General features: G+C 35.6%; 1 protein-coding gene and 1 long non-coding RNA gene across 2 annotated transcripts in view; both read left to right on the top strand.

Moving 5' to 3' along the window:
- Window positions 1–402: 402 nt before the first annotated feature.
- The window catches only part of LOC107734262 (MAM domain-containing glycosylphosphatidylinositol anchor protein 1-like), a 71,960-nt gene continuing 47,020 nt past the window's right edge, over window positions 403–25,342 (top strand). The window contains exon 1 of the mRNA XM_016546176.1: window positions 403–517. Coding sequence (XP_016401662.1) covers window positions 451–517 — 67 coding nt within the window. The 5' untranslated portion in view covers window positions 403–450. The remainder of the gene's footprint in view (window positions 518–25,342) is intronic.
- On the top strand, window positions 3,709–14,955 carry LOC107734299 (uncharacterized). The gene is made up of 3 exons (XR_001639081.1): window positions 3,709–3,720; window positions 4,417–4,418; window positions 14,804–14,955. It is a non-coding gene; the product is annotated as an uncharacterized LOC107734299 (long non-coding RNA).

The raw sequence follows: 25,342 nt of genomic DNA, 5'->3' as shown, positions 1-25,342 counted from the left end.
GGCTTTCCAGCAAAAAGTTGAATACTTGTGCATGTCTTTCTTGATCTGACCAGTGTGATACTGGATTCCGGTCAGGTTTAATAAATCACATATTTGATCGTCCTTAACCGCCCACCAATTTCAGAAATAACTCATGATTGCTGCATTCAATCCCATCAAACAATAGCACCGCTCCTGTAATCTGCAGATAATCCAAGGTTTGGCAAATGAATTGTCTGTTCTTAACCCCCATGCATGCATGCACTGGAACAATGCAGGGATAAAAATACTTCAACTGGTGAATAATGTTTTGTTAGGCTACTTTAATCTCTGATGATGATGATGATGGCATGATTCTGACTGCAGGAGCACTCATTTTAATGCTGAGCTCGTGCTGTGCTGTGGTGTCCTGTGCAGTGATTGTGTGCTTTCGTGGTTTTCCCCACAGGTAATGAGGGATCGCACCTGAAGATGGAGCTTTTCTGGATTTTATTATTTTCTGTATTCCATCGCTACGTGCAAACGCAAGGAGTTTACGGTAAGGAGAAAATGTGCATCTTTTTAATGTTAAGGTTAGGGGTTGGGTGGGTTAGTCTCGCCCGACAAGTTATGCTACAGTGGTTGCAAGACATTCTGTTGCAGGATATCCATAATAATGGTATTTCCTGCATGGCAAGACTGTGCCATCCTTGTTTTCAGCATATTTATTGCAGTGAACATTCCGACATTGTTATTTCTGTTTTATGAGATGTGCTACGCCTGTTGTAATTTCAAAGATGACGATTAAACTAGTGGTAGATCATCACAAGCAGGTATAAGACAGATTTGCAGAGCGATATCAATCTATTTACACAAATTTAACGACTCTGTTCAATTAGATAAATTAGATTATCAAGTAGGATAAATACTTCATGATTATAATAAGAATGCTGAAATCTTTAGAAGGATTCCTCAAAGAGTCTTATTACATCAAATGATTGTGATCATTGTAGATTGTAGCGTGATTCACGTTTTTTCTCCATTTATTTTGCTGCAAGGTCGCGTTCACGTAAATGTGCAGTAATTTCTCTCTGGGATGACACTCATTCACCTCGGTGCTTGCCAAAAATGATTTCTTCTTTGCATAATTAATCTTTTTATATTGGTGTACCCTCTGCATTTACTGCACTTACTGTCAGTTTGTGAAAGGACTTAAAGAGCTCAATTAAATGTGCGGTGAAGAGAGAAACACTTGTCTCGGTTTGTCATATTGAGAGAACATTTAGAGCCTCTGGAACATTATGCCATGTTAAAAAAAAAGGTTATTTGGTTTGTTATTTGCTGTTAAAAGCTCAAATACCAAGTTAACTGTGAACTCCTAAGGATTCACTCTCTGTAGGATCTTCATCCATTTTTTGGTGTAGTAAAGTCGTGATGTCACAAATATGATTAAAGGGGTCATATGATGCGATTTCAAGTTTTCCTTTCTCTTTGGAGTGTTACAAGCTGTTCGTGAATAGATAAGATCCCTAAAGTTGCAAAGACTAAAGTCTCAAACCCAAAGAGATATTCTTAATAAAAGTAAAGACTAGTCCATGCCCTCCTAAAACGCCTCGTTTAAACACGCCCCCCCCACATGTCTACGTCACTGTGTGGGAAGATTTGCATAACACCGCCCAAATGTTCACGCAAAGAAAGAAGGCGTAACTTTGATTCTCGCTGTAGTATTGTTGCCGCCGCCGCCATGTCGTGGAGACGCTGTGTGTTTTGTTGTGAAAGCAAAACTACTTTGTTTGGTCTTCCAAAAGAGGACACAACTAGAAATCAGCGGTTAAGTTGTATTTACAACACTGTTCCATAACAGTTCAAACCAAATATTCAGATGTGTGCAACGCATTTTACGGAGGACGCGGACTGTTTCCTGGGAGAGTAGCCTACAATGCTGACTGTTCTGACAAATAATGCTGACTCACAGCCTGTAGTTTTTTGAACCTTAAACCACATGAACACATTTCATTACACCAAATACACAAAATAATGTTCTTTTTTAGCAACGTCATATGACCCCTTTAAGAAATTGCGTTTTGGTGGGATTTCAGTGATATCTGCATTGCATCACATTAATACATCCATCTTTGTGTAAAAGCAGCTGTGTTTTAGTTCCATATACTTAAGAAATAAAGAATGCAAATGTGATATTTGCCTCTGCTTATGTGGATTGTATATAATTCAGTTGAGAATTATATTTTTAGTAAAATGCGGGACGAGTTGAAATTATATGCTTGTATTTCACTCAGAATATTCATTTACTTTATTACTTTATCTGTAGCCGAATGATGTCTTTCTGTGTGTCTGTGTCTTTCTCTTACACTCTTATCTTCTTATCTCATCATGCACACACCATCTCACCTGACTTTTAAAATGAATGTCATGCCATATGTTTCTACGCCAATCACTGTAAGACAATGTTGACTGACCTTTTTAGTCTTTATTACTTTTAGTCATGCGAATGCACCAAGTTTAATTTCGTTGTGAAGGCCTCCTTGCTGGCAGTGGAGTAAGTTCTCTCCTTTACGGTGCGAGAGAGAATGCCAGCTCGGTTAATTAAGGGCGGCAAAGCCCCAGAGTGAGAGAGACTTCAGATGCACTCCTTTTCCCACTTTATGTCTCCGCTATGGGGGCTGTTAACTCTCTGTGATCACGACTTTAATCCGTGTTAAGATGTTTTATATTTACTGGGTTAAACTCACAAAATATTTCCAGGTCATCTAGGTTTATTTTATTTTATTTTATTTTATTTTATTTTATTTTATTTTATTTTATTTTATTTTATTTTATTTTATTTTATTTTATTTTTTATTATTTTATCTTATTTGATTAATTTATTATATATTAAAATTATATATTATTATATATTAACATTTATTCTTATTTATTATTTGTAAATGAAGCATATTGTTGAGACCTTTTTTGTGCCTATTTGGTGATATGTTGTGACATTGTGGCATATTGTTAAGACCATTGTTTTTATAGTGACTTTTCCCTACCTAAAAAATGTCTGGATATTTAACTTTTTATTTATTATTATTATTAGTTTTTATTTTGGTAATTCATATTATTTTCTATAGCTATGCTGATTTGATTTTCATTACTTTACAATAATCAAAAAGTGTCATTTTAACTCTGTTAACAAACAAAAAAAAAATGTATGAATTGGTAATACAGTAATACATTAATTTTTGTAATTTACTTTGGAAAAAGCTACTAAAAAAAAATTCAAAAATCAACTTGAATAATGACCCTGTTTACTTTATTATATAATGTTTCTATTCTTATGGTGCATAAATAACCTGTTTATAACTTTCCTTTTCAGCCAACTTAAAAAACCCTGCCCTAAATAATTGGGCAATTTTTTATGATTGTGAACTGCATTTCATATTTTCTTTTAGCAAATCATATTTTTTTCTTTTAATTTTTGGGATGAAATATGACCTGAATATTCAGTTTAAATTTGTCTATGTTCCACCTCTCAGAAGATTCGCCCTCTATCCCGTATCTCTCTCTATCCTGCACAAATGTGCTTATGTCCCTCCTCTCGCTCTTTCTTCTCATTGAATAAGTCTATGTTTCTCCATGCAGCTGATTGATTTCATTACTATCTCATCAGACTATCTCTCTCACTCGCTTTTTTTCTCATGGCCTGTCATGCACTGTTTCCCTCGTCTCTGCTTTGTCACTCTTTTCATCTTCCTCTTCCCATCTGTACTGTGTTTCTCTACAGTTCTCTGCCTCTGTCACTGTCTCTGCTTTTGCTTATTCACTGTGTAGTTTTTGATGTGTGTGTGTGTGTGTGTTTGTCACCCTGCTAAAATTCTATTAACCTGTGGGTCAGTATGTTTGCCCTATGGCGACTGCAGTTTTATTTTAGCTTTAGCGGCCCATGGCTTGTATGTGTCAGCGAAGGGGATTCTCCCGGGGATCGATGGAGATCTGCCCTGAAGCTGAATTTTATGACACTGAAAGCAACTCAGAGCATATTTTTTCACCTGGTTTACGTCTGGATATAGGTCAGCGGTGAATGGTGGGCTTAGACACAAAGCAGTGTGGGTTGTGTGCAGTGTGAATGGACAGAAGGTGATGTGTGCGTGTCCACAGGCGGACATGACAAAGAGTTTGTGAGAGTGAACAGTTGGCATGCTTTGACTAATGCATGAGAATCTGGGCAGGGGGACGAAAATACCATCAAAGACTATCCAAAAAGACTAAGGGCATTTCATACTATTCTGCACTGTCAGAGAAAATAGTAAAAATGGTAACTTTAGGGGTGCAACTACTTTTATAGGGGCAGTACCCTCAAAGGTACACCGTTGTACCTTATCTACCCCTAAAGGATGCAAATGAGTTCCTTAAAGGGTACGTATTAGTGCTTAAAGTATGAATATTATCACTTTGAGGCAGTGGTTCTCAAAGTGTAGGGCTCATAGATACTGTGGGGAAATAGATGTGGCGGCAGCATTCAAGCATGTGAATGGTGGCTGGATCTCTGCTTTCTATAAAGTCGCACCGAATGCCAATTCCTCCGAATCTTTCTTCTTTAGACCGTTGACTTTGCACTGTCTCATCAAGTCCGTCATAGAAGAACGCCACTTCACTTCAACAGCAACACAAAGCGTGTCTATGCCAGATTTTTAAAAAAGGTTTAAAGGGGTAGAGTAACCAAAAAGGTTTGAGAACCACAGCAGTTTAAAACGGCAATATTTGCAATTTTTCTGATAAGTGTGGGTTATATCCTGGTTTATTTTTATTTTATTTGTCACTTTCAAATACTCAAGTGTAGGGCTGAAACGATTCCTCGAATAGCTTGAGTAACTCGAATACAAAAAATCATAGAGGCAAATTATTTGCCTCGAGGCTTCGTTTAGTCCATTTACTGTAACTACACACGGAACACCGTGTTTCCCCACGGAACATTATAACTGACGCACAACTCGATAAACGCTGGACCATAGACTGTAAAAAAAAGTGCTGGACATATTTAAGATCGTAAATCAATATGGTGGCTAGTTATGATGTCCCTACGTTAGCTATGTTTTGTGAAAGACTAAACGCCATTGTGCATAAAAATACCACAGAAAGAACGTTAGTCAATATCACACGAAGTGTGCCAGTTTTCACCTCTAAAATCAGCATGATTACAAATGTAATTTTATTCAACAGTTCAATAAACAAGAAGGTAATATTAAGAGACTTACGTTTTAGACACTATATTGCCTGTTTTTGCTTTATTTTGCCAAAAAAACAAAAACAAAATCCAAACACAGTCACAGAGCTGTTTTGCGTCTCTGAGCAACATGACGGCGTTTCGTTCCTGAATGAATCACCTGTTTAAATTATTCGGTTCAATCGCTTGAATGAATCACTTCATAACAGTGACTTGCTGCCACCTACTGGCGGTTTTTAATTTGACTTATTGGAACAGATTAATTTCTATCACTGCTGTGAACTGACCCGCACACAGAATATGAAGGATTTCAAAAACAATTTTTACACACACACAACAAACACACACACCAGTACGTAAAGAGACATTTAAGAGGGTTTATTCTCCAAATAACTCTAATTTCATGTTGCAGAAAAATGTGTTTAAAAATTGTGTATAGACTCTTGTTCTTGTTCCAAGCTACCTTCCTGTCCACTGAGTTTTGCCTCTCACAAAAGCCACAAAGACTTCCAAGAAGACAGTAAAGGCTTATGTCATGCTTGAGCTTTAGTTAGGCTGAAACTTGAATGTTTACCTTTTTTAAAGTAATGTGAAATTGATTTTTGTTTTTTATTTATTTATTTTATTGATATATTTGTATTTGCATTTTGAATGTAATTTGGCAATTAAATGGGTTTAGTTTTCATGGTTATTAATGTATGCAATTTCAGCAATAAAAATGTTAATTTTTCTAAAAAGAAAACAAATGAGTTGTTTATTTTAAGAGATCTATCTTATATCTTGTATATTTAGTAGTGCTCTTTAATAAAGAAAAATAATTTCTTATCCGATTACTCGATTAATCGATGGAATAATCGGTAGAATACTCGATTACTAAAATAATCGATAGCTACAGCCCTACTCAAGTGCTAGTGCTGATCACATCAAACACGCTTGAACACGGCTTAGTCAAACAAGGAAGCGTTTTAAAAGCATTTGCAAAGACAAAGGCATACAGTGTGAATTGATTAGAGATCAGAACTAGTACTTGAGTATTTGAAAATGTCAGCAATGATCAGTCGTAAAAAATAATTGCCTAACTTTCATTTACGGCAATCTGTAACCAGTCACAACTATATGCAAATTCTACACAAAGAGGCTTTATTTTTAGTGTATAATTGTTTACAGTGTCATTTTCAACACTCTTTCTTTTCTTTAATTTCTTTCTTTCTCACCACACTAAGGTTATGAGAGTGCTGTCCAAAAGTGCAGATGTCTGGTACAGCATAATTCAATATAAAAACAGAATTCTATATTAGTATATTATTATAGTGTTATATTTCAATTTCACAAAGAAACGTGCAGCATTTTGTCCAAGCAATAATGAAAGGACACATTTAATTTATAATTTGTCTTAAATCTCATTTTGTAAAAAAAAACCAAAAAACCGTGAATCGAATCGAATCGAATCGTGAAATCAAAATCGTGAATCGAATCGAATCATGAGTTAAGTGAACCGTTACATCCCTAGAATTCTCTGAAGAGACAGAACCGAATTCTCAAGACCAGCTCTTGTGTTCAATAATACAACACAGCTCCTCTCATTCATCTCTTACATGTGTTTGAGGTGTGTATGTCTTTTCTGTGGTTGAGGGAAAAAAACATCAGTTTCAGGCAGTGAGATACTGGCAGATATTTGTTCGGGAAGTGATTTGGTGGAAAGGTCATGAAGAGAGACAGAAGTATATAGACAAGTATATGGTGTAAGCGTAACATTCACCTGACCATGGGCATCATCTCTGAGAAACATATTTCCATCTCTTAGCTTTACCCAGTAGTTTGTGTATGGACTGGAAGAAAGGGTTTGAGATGAAGATGACTGCTGTTTGTCCCCGTTTATCAGAAAACTCCAGAAATTGAAACTGGAGTCTGTCATGCATAGGATTCCTTGCCTTTCCATTCAGTCTGTCATCCATCACCTCCTGCTTTACCACAGCCTTTGACCTACATGTTATAATCCCATAACATACAGTCCTGTTCAAAAGTTTGGGGTCAGTAAGATCTTTCATTTTAAAAAGAATACTTTTTTTCAGCAAGGATACATTAAATTGATCAAAAGAGACATTAAAGACATTCATAATGTTACAAAAGATTTCTATTTCAAATAAATGCTGTTCTTTTGAAGTTTCCTCTTAAAATGTATCACGATTTCCACAAAAATATGAAGCAGCGCAACTGTTTTCAACATTGATAATAATAATAATAATAAAAGTTTTTTGAGCAGCAAATCAGCATATTATAATTATTTCTGAAGGATCATGTGACACTGGAGTAATGATACATTTTACAATATATTCAAACAGAAAACAGTTCTTTTAAATTTGACAAAATTACTCTTTTTACTGTATTTTTATTCAAATTAATGCAACCTTGTTGAGCACAAGAGACTTCTTTAACAAACATTAAAATATTTTACTGACCCCAAACTGTATTTCAAAGTAGTTTATGCTCATATTTCTGGAATGGCTGGTTTTACATTGCCAAGGCAGATTAAATACAATAATAATAAAACTGTATTATATGGTTAAATGTTTATGTGGGTATGAGTCTTGCAATGAGATCATATGGACTCAAGATAAAATCCTGGGTGACTAGACTTAATTTTCACTAAACAAAGTAGCAGCAGCACATCAGACTGTCTGATCGGTTTTGTCTAAACTACTTTCACGTGATTTACAGACTTGATTAACTTGACCTGTATTCCATTAGCATTAGCACCTCCATTAGCATAACAAACATCCCCTCTTCATGTTTGGCACAGTTTCCATTCTACAGTAGTTGCTTATGCCAAATCCTGACATCATCAGGTGCATTTAACCCACATTTCTCTCTTTGTTGATGTACATATAAATTTGTTAGCTGTAATACACCTGAAGAGAGCGGTTTGCATTGCCCTTCATCTCCAAGCACAGCTCTTCCAGAAGTAGCCTATGTGACCTGTAGCTCTTATCTTTGCTTGCCTTGTTCCTGGCTTGGTTAAGTTTTCAGTAATAATTCTGTATGTTATTTGCTTTTATTTTGTTTAGTCAAAACTCAAATTTTGAGTTTTGACAATTTCGAATGGTCATCAGTAGAAAAATATGCTTTTTTGCATGTGTAGTTGTGGCATCTACCAGCAGGGGCCTATTCACAAAGTTTAGCAGCCAAACCCGGACCCCCTTGCATGTGTTTACAATGCGGTCACATGCTTTCAGTAGCTCCAAGCACCTGACGGCCCGTACACGGCCAGAGGAGGCTACGATGAGATCATGATGAGGTAATGACAACCCACAGGACTGACATATGTACAGGGAATGCTTCACACGAGCAGCTCGCTTTGCCTGACGGAGGCAGCGTAACTTTTTGGAATCGAGCGTGTTGCGTGGTTGCAGGAAGATAGAGTTGTCGGCCCACAGATTCTCCTTTTCTCTTTCCTGTCTGTGTGTCCCTCAGCCTTTCAGAGCAGCATCATTCATCTAGAATCTGTTTGTTCTTGCTGTTGTCTGTCAGTGTTCAGACGTTGCTTGCCTTCAGCTCAAGCGTTCCTCACCTCGATCAGTGATTCTTTACCTAAACTTCTCTGTACAGCTCACTCTTTTCTTTCTCGTTCCCTCTCGTTCTCCATGCAGAATAAACAGCACCTCCTCCAAACAGCTCTGCATTATTAATGCTTTAGCATCATTACACAGCAGAACTGGGGCGTGTGTGTGTGTGTGTGTGTTTGTGTGATTTGGGGCTGTAGGGGTGTGAGATCACTCAAAAACGCATGTTTTTTGTTTGTGTTATGTTTATTATTTAGGTGAATAAAAAACATATCACATGAAAACATACCCCCCCCCCCTTTGTTTTACCAAAAATTATATAATATATTAAATAATCTATAGATATTATTTTTTTCCTAATGAATATTTTCCTTTTTTTAATTAATTAATTAATTAATCTTTTTTACAGGAGCATTAAGATTATTATTTATTTTGTTTACTGTTTCTTTTGATACCTGCAAGTGTGCTCAGACTGAATCCAAAGTCAGAGATTTCAGTATGATTAATTTGTTGGATCTTTTGCACAGACGAGCCACCGGTGCACACTATGTCCCGTCTCTCCCTCTATGAACGTACACAATAAGAAGAAACAAACTAAAATGCTTTGAAACTTCATACTACTCAAAACTAAATGCGATATGGTGATTTAAATGATGCTTGCACTTTACTTCGACGAGCCGCTCCAGCGCGCATGCGCTTCATATGAGCAACGCAATCAATCCCATAAAGCCCCTTTTACACAGGACACGACTAGGGATGGGCGATACCACTTATTTTGTTTTCGATACGATACCGATATTTTTCAAGGCAGTATCGTCGATATCGATACCGATTCGATACTGGTAAAAAAAAAAACACCTTAGTATCGATATTTTTTGTTTGAGTATCGATACTCGCATCAGTATCGATATATCGATACTTCGGATCGATACGCCCATCCCTAGACACGACAAGCGGTGAAAACACAGCGCACTGCCGCGTTCTCTCATTTTGGATGCGTTTTGTACAGTGAAGCGCCATCTACAGGTATTTCCCTAAACAACCACAGGTCAGATTTTCTGGCACAGAATGAGAGCTTATTAAATCACGAACACGATTATTTATTTTTGCTAATTATTATTTTATTTTAGTTAGTTTTTCAGTTACTGTTGTTAGTTTCGTTTAGTTTTAGTTTTTCATTTATTTTGACATTTTAATTTTATTTCAGTTTACGAAAACGTTTTTTGACCAATAGTTTTAGTCTTAGTTTCAGTTTTTGTTTACGAAAATAACCTTGGTATGAACGCAAAGATTTCTCATCATATTCCTCCATAACCAGTTGATTTTATAGCTGTATACTCTTACTATATGTTGCTTTCGTTCAACAAATTATCAGCGAAAATAGGTGGTTAACCATCAGAAAATGTGGATTGTCAGTCTCAGGAGGTCAAAGTAAATATTATTTAATTTATTATTTAAACAATTATTTATCTTATATAAACACGTTATTTTCTGTTTAGTTTCTAAGAGGTTTGCGATTTTTAGGGTTGTCCATATAGTTTAAAACCCTGATTTTTTTTCTAGCAATACACATTAAATAAACATAAGTAACAAAAAATGTTTATGAAAGATGTCTCTTATGCTCACCAGTAAAACTGTGAAACATTATTACAATTTAAAATAACTGCTTTGTAATTAAATGTCATCAAATGTAATTTATTCCATTGATGACAAAGTTGAATTTTTAGCAGTCATTCCAGTCTTCAGTGCATAGAAAATAGCATTAGTTTATTTACTTAATCCATGCACAAAATGTGGGACACAGTTATGTTATAAAACATTTTTGGTCATTAAAATGAGTAAATAAGGATTCATATTTCTTAGTAAATAATAGTAAATAATTTGTGCATTTTTAAAATATATTAATGAATGAATAATTCTTTAATAATTAATTCTGCTAAGGTGAATTGATTAGCAATTTTCAATAGATAATGTCAAAGTTATGATTCTTTCGTATGATTTTAATTTTAAATGATATGGTCAAGAAGGTTAAGACCTCTAAGGTGGGACAAGTGCAAAAATACAAATTTTTGTTGATTTATGAGATTTGTGTCTGTATAATGCTTTATAAAATCACACCAAAGCATACTGTACAGACATGGATTGTGCCGTTTATTCTGTGAGCAATCCTTCCACTTCAGTGTTGTGTGTTTCCTTACTCATCTCTGACTCGGTCTAACTCTCATTTGCCTCTTACACACTGATTAATACATCTCTGATCAGAGCTCAACAAGTGTTTCATGAGCACTGAGGACAAACGCAGGACAGGCCACGTCACCGTCGCTCAGCGTTTGAGCATGCGGCGCTCTCAGAAAAGCATGAGTAGATGCTCTCCATGGTGTGACTCACACATATCCTCAGGGGGAGTAGTTTGGCACAATTTATGAACTCTTCTAAATAGAGCCCACTTTTCACTATCCATTGAAGTTTTTTGTTGTTGATTATCCTTGTTTACTCTTAAAAACATATAGCTCTCTGTTTTATTGGTTTATGTTCACCCAGTTTATTAGTTGTGTACTTATGTATCGGTGTACAAGTATGTAGCTTCGAATTCTGGGAACCCTGACTGAACATTATCGTTCAAAACTTTGGGGTCGGTAAGATGTTTTTTTTTATTCCTGTAATGCAAAGCTGAATTTTCAGCATCATTACTCCAGTCTTCAGTGTCACATGATCCTTCAGAAATCATTCTAATATGCTGATTTGCTGCTTAAGAAACATTTCTTATTATTATCATATCATGTGCTTCTTAATATTTTTGTGGAAACTGTGATACATTTTTCCCCCCAGGATTCTGCAATGAATAGAAAGTTCAAAAGAACAGCATTTATTTGTAATAGAAATAATTTGTAACATTATAAGGCCTGGTTTCACAGACAGGGCTTAGACTAAGCTAGGACTAGGCAATAGTTCAATTAGGACATTTAAGTAAATTTATTTAATGTGCCTTAGAAAAAAAACATTACTAGTGTGCATTTTGAGACAAAACAGAGGCACTGATATATTTTAGTCACTTCAGTCAGTGCAAGTTTCTTTCAGTTAAAACAGCTCAGACTTACACTTTAGTCTGGGACTAGGCTTAAGCCTTGTCAGTGAAACCGGGGGTAAATGTCTTTACTGTCACTTTTGATCAATATAATGCATCCTTGCTGAATAAAAGTGCTAATTTCTTTTAAAAAAGACTGTCATTATATATATTCAAGAGGGGGAATAAATAATAACAGAAGTTTAATTTTTGGGTGCACTGTTCCTTTAAAACTCGCATTACATAGAGGATGGAATATGAAGTAGTTATTTTTGTTGGGATGTAAAAAGTACATTGAACATTGAATTGCTACACTGAATCCTACTGGAAAATTTGTGGGGTCCCCTATGGACCCCTAGAATCATTCTCACGCTCACCCCATTAGCAATGGCCTTGCAAATGTGTACACTTGTCCTTTAGAGGAGAACGCAGGTGTGCCTGATTTCACTGGGTGAATGATTGTTTCACTCTTTCCTCCTCCTGTTTGTTCTGTTTGAGCTCTTTGTTCACTCGTGTCTTACTGCAGACGTTTGTCAACAAGGCCTACTCATTGATTAGGCATTGTTTGCTGTGATTTGTGCTTGATGAACGAGAGAAAATTAATGCCTGCCTGCGTGCCAAGCTTGTGGCTGTGTGTGTGTGTGTGAGAGAGAGAGACACTCCTGCACCTGCTTTGGGCTCAAGGGATGCAACACGACACAGATTCTCTCTGAGAAACTCTCCATGATGAAGCAGCAGATCAACAGTGTAAATCCTGGGAAAGTCTCTGATCATTAACTCCATTCTGAGACAGAGTGATCTGCACTAAATGAAAACCTCATGCCTTTACGCAAAAGGAAATGTACACACACATCTGGCCTGCACTAATCATTTTTGCTGGGAATAATGAATACAGCTCTGCCGCTTACCACATGCTCTGTTCGTTGTATGTTTCCACAAGTTATCACACGTCTCAGCCTCACAGGCCGCTCAGTCTCTTCGCTGGCCATTTGATGCAGACTGCACTTAAACTGCACTTTCATCTGACTGACTTCCAGGAGCAAAAAGTCGTGTTTACAAGGTTTAGGGTTGATGCAATGAGTGCTTATGAGGAAGAACCGGTCACTGAAGATCAGATCTTTGAGTTTAGTTTGAGGCACGTAGTAGCAAGTAAACTAGATATTATTGACATATACAGTACACTCTCAGAAAAAAGGTACAAAATCTGTCACTGGAGCGGTAACTTTTCAAAAGGTGCTCCTTTGTACCATTTTTAACCATAACGGGCACATTTTAGTACCTTAAAGATGCAAAGGTACAGTTTTCTGTCCTGAGTTGATGTATGTACAGTTGAAACGGTAAGTTTGGGTCAGACGCCTTGATGGCCTTTTTTGTTGTTGCTGTTTCTTTAGCCTGCAGGCCATGAAACATTATTAACTACTTGCTAGTCATTTATATTAGGAGGAGGGTCATTCTCATTTAAGTGAGTGTTTGATTGGACAAAAATGGTTGTGGTGCAGAATAAGTCATCGCTATTTTGGTCAATATTCTTGGAAGAAAAAGACAGTAAATTTTAAAGGCATATATCTGCTAAAAGTTCATTCTGTCATCTGTCTTCCATGTGATGATGATAATGAATCTGTTAAACCTGTTTTGTCTGGAAAATAAGAAAATGAAGCATATATTTGTACCAACAATATTTTTGGCATTTAGATATTATTTAAATGACAGTTAATCGAAATATTCTAGGTTAAAAAAAAGTTAACCTCGGTCAATATCATTAGTGGTATAATTTTCAAATAAGTACTGCAAATAAGTAAAAGAGAGTTGCCATAAAACACATACAGTGGGTACGGAAAGTATTCAGACCCCCTTAAATTTTTCACTCTTTGTTATATTGCAGCCATTTGCTAAAATCATTTATATTTGTAGCAATAGCCAAAAATACATTGTATGGGTCAAAATGATAGATTTTTCTTTTATGTCAAACATCATTAGGATATTAAGTAAAGATCATTCATGTTCCATGAAGATATTTTGTAAATTTCCTACTGTAGACATATTAAAACTGAATTTTTGATTAGTAATATGCATTGCTAAAAACTTAATTTGGACAACTTTAAAGGCGATTTTCTCAATAATTAGATTTTTTTGCACCCTCAGATTCCAGATTTTCAAATAGTATCTCTAATAGTATCTCTAATATCTCTGCCTAATATTGACCTATCCTAACAAACCATACATCAATGGGAAGCTTATTTATTCAGCTTTCAGATAATGTATAAATCTCAATTTCGAAAAATTGACCCTTATGACTGGTTTTGTGGTCCGGGGTCACATATGTCTTTTGGCTAAACTATTGAAACAGTGAGTATTTTAACATTTACAGATTGGCCTTCTTTTTTTAATTTCATTTTTTTTGTGATAATCACTTTTATTCCAAAAATGCTGATGGTTGAGCATGACTTGTACTGAACCCTAAATATTCCTTTCCTAAAAATTGCAGCTGATATTACATGCAATTATTTCACCACACTGGATAAGGGAGATCAAGAGTGCATTGAATTGTGGGGTACAGTACGACATGCAGTGTGCACTGCACATTTAGCAATTGTCTTCAGTCATCTTATAGTGCATGCAGAAAATTAGCATAATGCACACAATGTGCATACTACAGGATGAGCATTATGGTCAGGGCTGGATTGGTAATCGGGCATACCAGGCATTTTCCCGGTGGGCCGACGCACTTAAGGGGCCGACAGAATGTTTTTTAAATTTTTTTGCAGAAAACCATCACGCAGGGACAGCGAGCAGCCAGTGGCCCATTGGTTTGTCTCCTGTATTGACAGCGTAAACATCCAATCACAATGCGCTATAGACGGAGCGATGAAGTATTTTGCTCCGCCTATATAAAGATCACATCACCCCAACTTCTTCCTCGTCGGCTTTTCCCACGTTTTCACAGGAGATTTATCAAGAACAGGCTTGCTCTGCGGTGAGTGATGCGGGCCAAAGAGCAAGGCAGAAGGAGAAGAAGAGAGTAGTTGAATTGGTAAAGTGCTCGATAGGGACTCGCAACGGAGGCAGGAATCTAACCTATCCTAATGTGTGTGCGCGGCTGCGCGCCATGAGTGTATGCGTAAACACTTTTTAATGAAACGTAAATTCGTCCCCCGCGATTTTTTTAGCCAAGTCAAGTCAAGTGTGTTCATAGAGGTTTCCATGGACCAATAAAGCTAGATTTAAATAAAAAAAGTAAGAAACAGTAAGAAAGATCCAATAGAAAGAACCAAAGATCAGCATTCATATGAAATAAAAAGCTTTTGTAACAGTCAGTATTTTTATTAAATTTTTTATTAAATTTGTGGGCTGCCTGGACCAAAAAATGCCAGGGCCGATTTTTTGTCCCAGTCCAGCCCTGATTATGGTGATATGCTATTCTGAACATACATTCAGTAAGAACTTGGAGATGTTAAAAATGAACTGCTGTTGCAGGTTGAAGTTGAAGGTCAAGTTGAGCGCACTGCATAGCGTAATCTACAGAAATAGTAAAAGTAGTATGCTATTCTAACAAGCTGAACTTAGCGTGTCTTTCTAAAGATCAAGAAAGTCACTCACTCTCCCCCGCTCTCCCTTTCTTTCCACTTGACTCCTTAATTAGTCTTCTGTCTTGTATTACCTATTTTTTTTTAGAAAGAAGTCAGCGAGGAGAATGGAGGTATATTTGGAGTGGTTTGACTTTTATCAGGTCAGTTAGATTGCTGTGCCAACAAAGGAGGCCTTTCAGGTCAAAGAAGTCAAACAAAAGTACAGAAGCACTGAGAGCAGCCGAAACCTTGTTAGTATGCAGTAGGGCTGAGAGAAATATACAATATTTATGATGCATTCACAATCATTTAGCACTAATATGATCAGAATCGGCTGTCAGAAGATTTTTGGAAACGAATTACTACTTCTGGTAATTGGTCAGTCGGGTGCAGTGATTCTGATAATCTCAGAATGGCCAGATAACAGAACAGCCTGTATTGCACACGCACACAACAACCTCTCTGTATGTGTGAACACAAACATCAACACTACTGTACATTCATATCCACATGCACACAATCTGCCAACAATAAATTCCCACTAACTGCTGCCTGAACGAGACAATATGCTTCTCATCTATCTCTCTCATTTCCTCCAAAAGATACAATGCCCATCCGCAGGCACACATCGAACGCTCTCAGCATCCCTTCCTCTAAACCCTTATGAGACACCCAATTGCATTTAAGCCTAAGCTTTAGTTTAAGTGAGGCTGTGCTAAAAAGGCTTTAAAGCACATTCTGTCTACGGGGCATCGGCACGCAGGCTTGCATGCGAGAGCAGCGCTCAAATCCGCTCTTTAGTGAGAATTAGCTGAAAACTCCCACAAGTTTGTAAGACATACGCTGGATTTGCTGCTCAACGTGTTTTCTTTCTTGTAAAGATAGGGAAGACTTTGTGCAATAGACGGATTAGCAGTTAGAGCACAAAATAAACCTTTGTCACCTTTCTGTTATGAACGCTTGGAGTAACAGCTCTAATGTACCTTTTCTGCATTAAGAGCAGAAATGAGCAAACGCTATGTGCTGTTTTTCATATCATTATATGTGTGCATGTTTTCTCTTTCTTTAAATGGCAATGAATGTGTCTATTTGTCTGTGATAAAATGCACCCATTAAATGGGTAATATTTTCCTTGATCTTTTTATATTAGCAGTGATGCACACTGTAAAAAATGATTCTAATTTTAACAGTAAAAGATTGTAAAATGCTACAGTAAAAACCCATTAACTGGTTAACAGTATGTTAACGACTTAGAAATGAGGACAATAGAAGCATTCAAAATCAACAAAAGAGCAACAGCATGTAAGTGCTGTGACAAGTCTCGGTTAGTCTAACGCAGTACATGCAGCAAGGTTTTTTTTATAATAAATAAAAAGAAAACAAGTAGAAAGAATAGAAAAAGAATAGAGAACGCTAGTGATAGAGGGCCAATTTTTTTAAATAAAAAGAAAAAAGTAGTTAGAATAGAAATAGAACAGAAAGTGGTAGTGTTAGAGGGTCAAGTGTAGATGGAAGAGGTTTTTAGCTGTTTCTTGAAGAACATTTAATATAATTTTACAGTAAAATACAGTTGAATGTGCAGTTTTTGAAAGTAAAAAGAATGTCATTTTATCATTTCTAATGAATATTATAATTTCTAATGGAAAAAAAATTACAATTTACAGAAAGGGCTGCTGGACTTTTTTTTATGTATGTATTTATTTATTCAGTTTTAAACTGTAAAATTTAAAGGTTGTTCTGTAAAGCTGATTTTTTTTTTTTTTACTGTATTTTACAGAATTATTCTGGCAACCATTTTTTGTAACCACTAATATTGTAAAAACAACAGAAATTTTTTTTTTAACAAAAATGTTTGTCCAAAACAGAATTTTTTTTTTTTTAAATAAATAAAATTGGTTTTAGCCGAAATAGTTTTGGAGAGCCAAAATCACATATCACATTGATTCAAACTTCGACAATATTGATTTCTTCATTTTTTCATCTTCATTTTGATGAACCAATATCAATCTTTTAGTCTATGAGTTGATGCATGAACAAAACATTATTTGTAGAGCACCTGTTATCCAGTAATCACAATAAGTGTTGAGTTTTTTTTTTTTTTTTTTTTTACGTTTGAAATTAAACAAAGTTTAAGCTTTCAAACTCTGTCCATATTATCATGAAATTTAAACAATAAACAGTGTTAAGTCATTGATAAATCATCTTTTAAATATGTCATGTAATGTCACATTTACCTCAGGAAAGCCATTCAGTGCTCATAGTTTGATAGTAAAAAAAAAAAACTAGAGATTTATTATTATTTTATAGTCATTTATTATTTAATGTATGTCTTGAAAGCAAGTTTTTATTACAGCCACCATTTTTCAAAAACTTATTGGAGTTGTATAATTATATAATTAAAAAGTTGAAATAAAAACTGCCATATGTGCAATTTAAATGTTTGCATAATACATCTCAGCTTTTATTTGAGTGTTTTGATTATTAAACTCATTTGTTAATTGATTATTAAAATAAATATTGTTCAATGAAAACAAAAATTTCGGTTTTGCTAAGAAATTCCTTTCAGTGCATCTCTAGAGATGAGAGTTCATCACTATGAATAAGTACTGTACTGAAACTTTCTGAACTCATAACTTCCTGCATAACAGTCCAAAATGACCATTTATTGAAACTAAAATGTCGATCATTTTCACTGCATGATTTGAAGTACAGAACCATAAAACTTGAGTGCATAGAGAAATGGGAAAAGATGGACGTGCAAAGAAAGAAAGAAAAATGAAGGACAGTATGATGGGACAATACAAAAGAAATGAGGGATGATGGAAAAGTGTTTCATTGTTTCTCAGCAGCTACATCCCAAAAATGAGAGGCAGAGTAGCCGGAGAGAGATGGATTCAATCAGTGAAGGGTTGAATGTCTTGTGCTTCAGTGACACAGGAATTGAATGACAGAGAGTCTGTCTTTTCTCTATATGAACGTGTGTGTGTGTATGAGATGAGCTGGAGTGTGTCTCATTACTGGCCCATGCGGAAACTGTGCCTGCAGAACTCCACAGGGAGCTTGTGGATTTGAGATTGTAGCGCCTGTCATTCACAAAGATCTACACATACTCATTGTTTGCATGTTTCGTTAAGTATTTTGGCTAATTTGATTATGCTTTCATTTATTGAATGGAATACAGTACTCTTTGTATCATGTTTAAATACATTTTGAAGATGTCTGAAGATTTTCCTCAGTCAAAACGCTGAAAATGTTGAAAACATTGACAGATTTCATCTGGTCCGGGTCAGTAGATTATATGACCGGCTGGATGGGAGGTTATAGACTGATCTCAGTTCAGCGGTAAACTCTGGGCATGTGTGGCTCTTTAGACTTTTTGCACTTTCAATACTTTATTTTAATTTAAAAATGTCAAACAGTGAACATACATGTATACACTATTCCAATCAAAAGTTTGGGATCACTAAAATTTTAGTTTTTAAATAATTTAATACTTTTATTCAGCTTGCATGCATTAAATTGCACAAAACTGCTACACAACTGTTTTCAACATTGATAATAATAATAAATGTTTCTTGAGAACCAATTTGGCTGATTTCTGAAAGACTTTACTAAAGACTGAAGAAATTATACTGAAAATTCAGCTTTGTATCACAGGAATAAATTACTTTTTAAAATATATTCAAATGGAAACTAAAATTTTAATAATTAACTGTAAAAACTACAGTAATATTTGCAGTATTTCTGTTTTACTGTATTTCTGATCAAATAAATGCAGCCTCGGTGAAGAGACTTATTTCAAAAACATTAAAAACATTTTTACCAACCCTAATCTTCTGAATGGTAGTGGAAACACTCAATGTTTTGTTATTTTTTAAATAATTTCCATTACAGTGCCATATCCAGCACATCCAGTTTGATATCACTGTGTGGTGAAAATGACATTTAAAAATAACATTTTATTTTATTAGACTTTATTAGGTGCAAAATGATTGGTTTTGGTGGAAATTACAGTTTTAATTTGTGTAAAAATTGATAAATTCTTTTCACAAAATTAAGGATTATTTCAGTCTTTTAAGATTTGAAAGCCTGGGTCTCGGAGAAGAGTAAAGTGATCTAAATCCAAGACAGGCTGTGATGTGAGCTTCATATAACGAAAAGAAAACAGCTGAAATCTGCTTGTTGTAGTAAAAATCAACCACTGTGACATAAAAATGCCTGTAAACGAAGAAACACCAGGTTTCACCGAGAGATAGAGAGAGAGAGAGAGAGAGCAGATCTCTAGTGCATTCAGAGCAGCCCAGCTTCATGTTTGTCTGTCTGTGTTACATGCATTTGCATGTGTTCACTGAGATGCGTCTCTGTGTGTACGTGAGTATAATGTAATTTAAAAGCTCTCAGAGTAGGAAGCTGAATGCAATAGTTAGATTAGATGTGTGTAATGAGATTGCAGCTGACACACATACACACACAGAATCCAGAGTGAAACTCTCTCTAATGAATAGCCAGATGATCTCTCTGTGCATTAAGTCTTATGAGCCACTAAAAGCTGTTATTGCTTTCATCAGACTCTCTGTAGCTGTAAAATGAGAGAGGAGGTTATTGAATTTACTTATGAAAAGCTGATAATCTTCTGTATTACCACATCTCACTTTATTGTACATGTGTGTGTGTGTGTGTGTGTGTGTGTGTGAGTGCTGGAGAGTAAGGCCTGAAGCGTACTTTAAAGGAACACTCCACTATTTTTGAAAATAGGCAAATTTTCCAACTCCCCTACAGTTGAGTTAAACAGTTGAGTTGCCGTACCATGGGTCTAAGCTACAGCTAAAAGTGCTACCGCCAGACCCGGAGATCGGCTGAATGGATTCGAAAACGGTAAAACTCAACTGTTTAACTCTAGGGGAGTTGGAAAACGAGCCTATTTTCAAAAATAGTGGAGTGTTCCTTTAAGTATGTGTCAGAATGCAATTTATAATGTGCATTGCATTCTAAGCGTTGCCACAAGGGGTGCTACAGCAAAAACCAACGTAAACAGTTTTCTTCCACTTTCCAGCTGCTGCCAGTGAGCATGAAATGGCATCCACAACCCATTTACTTCTCTAATTTGATGGATTTTATTTTATAGATAATTCTGATAATAGCCAGTCTTTCAGTGAGAAAAAAAACGTAGGACAAGACTTGATTTTATTGGGAATTGATTGGATTGTGAAAAGTGCTCACTAGATTGTGGTACTTGGAAGGATTACAAAGACAAATGTTCACCAATGAATCATTCACACTAAAACCAAGAACATGCTTTAAGAAATAGGGTCACTAATAGGGTGGAAAATCCTCCTATTACCCACGGAACAAAAATAGTCTACTACATGTGACAAATAACAAATAATGTGTGATTTTTAACAATATTTTTATTCATTGAAATTCATTTTAATTATAAAGGCTACTATTGTATACTCTTATTATGCATTGTAAATTATGCAAAATTATAAATGGTAGTGTTCTCCTTGCTTTGTCATATAGTGACTCTTTCAGTGAATGGGACACTGTTTTACATAATGTTCTTTGACTTTTGGGGGAAGCATCCCAGCCAGGACATGTGTCATGTCATGATTATGAAGGTGTCATGTCAGTCTTATGCACACCCCTTCAAGTAAAGTGTAACCGAAACTACTGTAGTTTACTATGAATTAAATGGTAATTAAATTAAATCCAATTTATTGTGTAACCAAAATACCAATAATGCACAGAAAAAACAACAACAACTTTACGTGTGGCTTTTAATTATAAACAAGCCCGAAATACACCGGGATTCTTATTTTGTAATGTCTATACTATTGACAGGGTGATCCTTCAGATGAGAGATAAAATATGCATTCTTACAACCGTCTAAAACATATTATATAAAGGTCATAAAGTAGACATTGTCATAATTCATCAACTCGAGTTCATAAGCAATCGCTTGGCATAAATGTGCGCTATTCATTGATTGAGAATCACTTTGAAGCAGTCTGAAGCGTGAGCCTGTATACGCCTTGTGACACTGCAACGTACAGCGCTCTTTTTTTAAATGAAATAATAGCGTTTTGAAGTTTAATAATCAATAGGCTGTATCGCAATTTATGTTTTCCATGCCCAAAATATAAGACATCTTAAAATGATCAAGACATTTTTTTTACCATTTAATGTATTGAAGACTTTTTATGACATTAAATTTAAGACTCACCCGGAGGGATTTTGCTTTATTTGTACACATGCTATTAAATATATTTTATAGTTTGCACACATCTATTTTTAGTCGCAAATGCAACTGAAGCACCCACTGTGTCGAGCCCTGTCTTTGTCTGTGAAATATCCACCGCATCTCTGTGGCGCACGTGGGAATGTCAGCGGGAGGAAAGAGTTAAAAAAAAATCTCACAGTTATTCTCAGAATTGTGAAAAACAAAGTTTGAATAATGGGATATAAACTCAGAATTCTGACTTTTCCCCTCAGTATTCCAAGTTTAAATTTCGCAATTCTGACTTCTTTTCGTATTAACTTCTTCTGAGTTTACATCTTGCAATTCTGTTTTTTTTTTTTTTTATATATAAAAATAAAAAACATAATTGCGACTTTTTATCTGCAACTTTTTTTCTTGCAATTGCTATTTATATCTCGCAGTTTTAACTTTTCTTCTCAGAACTGCAAGGGAAAAAAAGTCAGAATCATGAGAGAAAAAGTTCCAGTTACCTTTTTATAATATTTTATTCTGTGGTGGAAACGGGCTTCCAAAGATTTTGATATTTTTTAAATGTAATAATTCATATTTTTATGATGGATTTTCATATTTTAACATTGAAAGAGTGTGTAAACGTCTCAGTTTCATCTCATTCCTGTCTAAGAGAAAGAAACAAGATTTCTTATGATCTCATTTGTGATTCTTCTTTCCTGTGAGCATGCGACAACTACCTGTTTTAGCTTGAGGACAGGATGTGGAATATCACTCTGTGTGTGTTTGAAAGGGCAAATTTTATGATTGATCATTTTATGATGATATATGCAGTGTCTGTTCCTCTGAAGTTTCCTCCCCCCCTCCCATCTTCTCTCCCTCTTTCTCTAAGTCTTTCTCTTTATTCGCTCTCTGGCATGTGTGATATTGCTCCCAATGTAATACATATTTATGGCCTGCTTTCACTCTCCTCCGCTCTCTCTGAATTATAACCCTGTTTATTTGTGAATTAAGTCCTTTACCATGTGTATACATCAGTTTCTCTGGGACTAGAGCCACACTCCGGTCTGATTAATTGTATTGTCCTTTTCCTGCTCACACACACACACACACACACACACACACACTTGTCTGTACAAAGGAGCAGCTCTGAGTTAATTTGCAAGTTATTCTCAGGATGTCAATGTTTTCTCATGTATTAATGAACCTACTCAGTGTGTCTGAGAGCTACACTGATTTAGACTCTCATAAGCGATTGACGACACTATCTATCTATCTATCTATCTAATCTATATATTTGCGTTTTTTTTGTAGTCTTCCATATTCGCCAAAAAATGTTTGTACTTCCAACATGAAGACACATGTAAAGCAACCAACCAACCATAATTGTATTTTGTTTATATATGGTTTTATATTCATGTTTAGTTTTTATATTTGTGTATTTTATATTTATTTATATGGATATAAATATAGTTTGGGGTCAGTAAGATCATTTTGAAAGAAGTCTCTTATGCTCACCAAGGCTGCATTAATTTGATCAAAAATACAGTAAAATAGTAATAATGTGAAATATTATTTGATTATATTTGATTAAAAGTGACATTAAAGATTTCAAAAGATTACAAAAGTTTTCTTCACTTTCTTATATTGTTTTAAGCAATGGACACACTTAACTTTTTTTCACAAACCGAGGAATGAATCTAAATTATTGTCTTTGGTATTTCAACAAAATGCAACAGGTGCTGTTCATAGAGCTTAACCTGTATTTAAGATGATTCCTTTAGAGACAATCTGCTACATCAGATTAATTTTCAGTACCACCTGTTAAGAACATTCCAGGACACATTTGTCTTACTGTCGGATATAAATTAACACATCATACCTTAATATTTTATCAGCATCGCTCATTTGCAAATACAATGTAACATGCCTCATTGCCTCTGATATTCCTCCTGATTTTTATAAACACATCTGTTCTGCAGTCAGTCTCTCCTGTGAGGGACGTCTTAAAGTGAGGCAGTTGCATTCCTGACACTTTTCCAGTAAATCTGGTTTCTGTCTGTAGCATTCCTCCTGCGTGTGTGTGTTCTGTTTTGACACAGCAATATCCCTCCTGACACTTTCCTAAATAAACTAATAGATATCATGAAAAGCTGGCTTTCTCCTCATTCCACAGCCACAAACCATTTAGGAAGCTGTCAGCGATCGCACGCTTTAGCACGCCGCTTGTGCATAGGACACGCAAACCAAGTCTGAACGAACATTAGCACAAAGTGCCGTGGGGTTTTGCTATAGCTTCAATAACATGTTTCAGTGAGGGAGAACAACTTCCATAGAATACTAATATCGTTTCTGTGTCCACATCGGAAATTGCTGTATGATTCACAGGCTTTGACAAGAAGACATCTGTCTGATATTTCTGTATGTCTTTCTGTAAGTGTTTGTGTTGTACTTTAAGAGGAAGTATGTCTGTGAAAGGCTGAAATATGCAGTTATTCAGGCACTATATTAATTACGTTTTAATTCACACTTTATGATTGACTGCCTCAGCAGTGGATAGAAACGCAAGCACACCGAGGTCTTATAGAGACCTTTGCTGATTCATTGGTTAAACTCTGTGCTTATCGATCACATTATACACACATGCCCTGACTGGAACTAAATTATTCAGAGCTGTTAAATAGGCATTCTTAATTATTCACAAGCTGCTCTGATGTAATTAATATTGTAGAGTTGTGTGACAGACCGAGTTTTCTATTTCTTTCTTTCTACACCTGCAGGTTTTATAAAAAGGTGTGCACTCTGATATTGATGAAGTGTGTAGTTTGGGTCTTTGGTGGTCTTGAGGTAGAAAGAATGTGTGAAGATATAATATAATATAAAATATTATAATACTTTTATACAGCAATTGATCAAATGTGACAATAAAGACATTTATAATGTACATTATACAAGATTTCTATTTCAAATAAATGCTGTTCTTTTGAACTTTCTATGTTCCTACACGATTTCTAAAATAATATTAAGCAGCACGACTGTTTTCAACATTGAAAGTAATAAGAAATGTTTCTTGAGCATCAAATCATAACGATTTCTGAAGGATTGCCCTCTTCCCCCCCCCCGATCTACCTAAATGCGTCTATGTTCGCGCGAATCATTCATGATCCAGCTTCACCTACAGAAGAAGGGAGTATAATGGTTTTTAATGAATCTTCTCTCAAATCACCTTTCCTAATAATGTGCTAATTAGCAAGTTTCACGATGAATGCAGCTAAAGTAAACAGTCCCTCAGAGAGCGGCTCGGAAGAGGGGTCGGGGTCAGCAGACCTCATTTGCATTTAAAGGAAAATGCTACAAAACGGCTTGCTCTGAAAAGAGCTGTATTTCAAATAAATGCTGTTCTTTTGAACTTTCTATGTTCCTACACGATTTCTAAAATAATATTAAGCAGCACGACAGTTTTCAACATTGAAAGTAATAAGAAATGTTTCTTGAGCATCAAATCATAACGATTTCTGAAGGATTGCCCTCTTCCCCCCACATATTCTGTGAATTATGTGCTGTATTTCTTTCGCAAATCTTTTTATTTATATGACTGTTTAAAGGGGTCATCGGATGCTACACGCACTTTTACAAGTTGTTTGAACTGAAATGTGTGTTGGCAGTGTGTGTACACAACCACCCTATAATGATAAAAATCCACCCAGTGTTTTTTTTTTTATCTCGTTAAATCATTTCCCCTTTCTCAAATCGAGCCGATCTCAG

Source organism: Sinocyclocheilus rhinocerous, unplaced genomic scaffold (genome assembly GCF_001515625.1).
Source record: "Sinocyclocheilus rhinocerous isolate Xijiao unplaced genomic scaffold, SAMN03320098_v1.1 scaffold730, whole genome shotgun sequence".
Taxonomy (NCBI): Eukaryota; Metazoa; Chordata; class Actinopteri; order Cypriniformes; family Cyprinidae; genus Sinocyclocheilus; species Sinocyclocheilus rhinocerous.
Note: the sequence above shows the minus strand (reverse complement) of the source record. Positions and strands in the feature narration are given on the sequence as shown.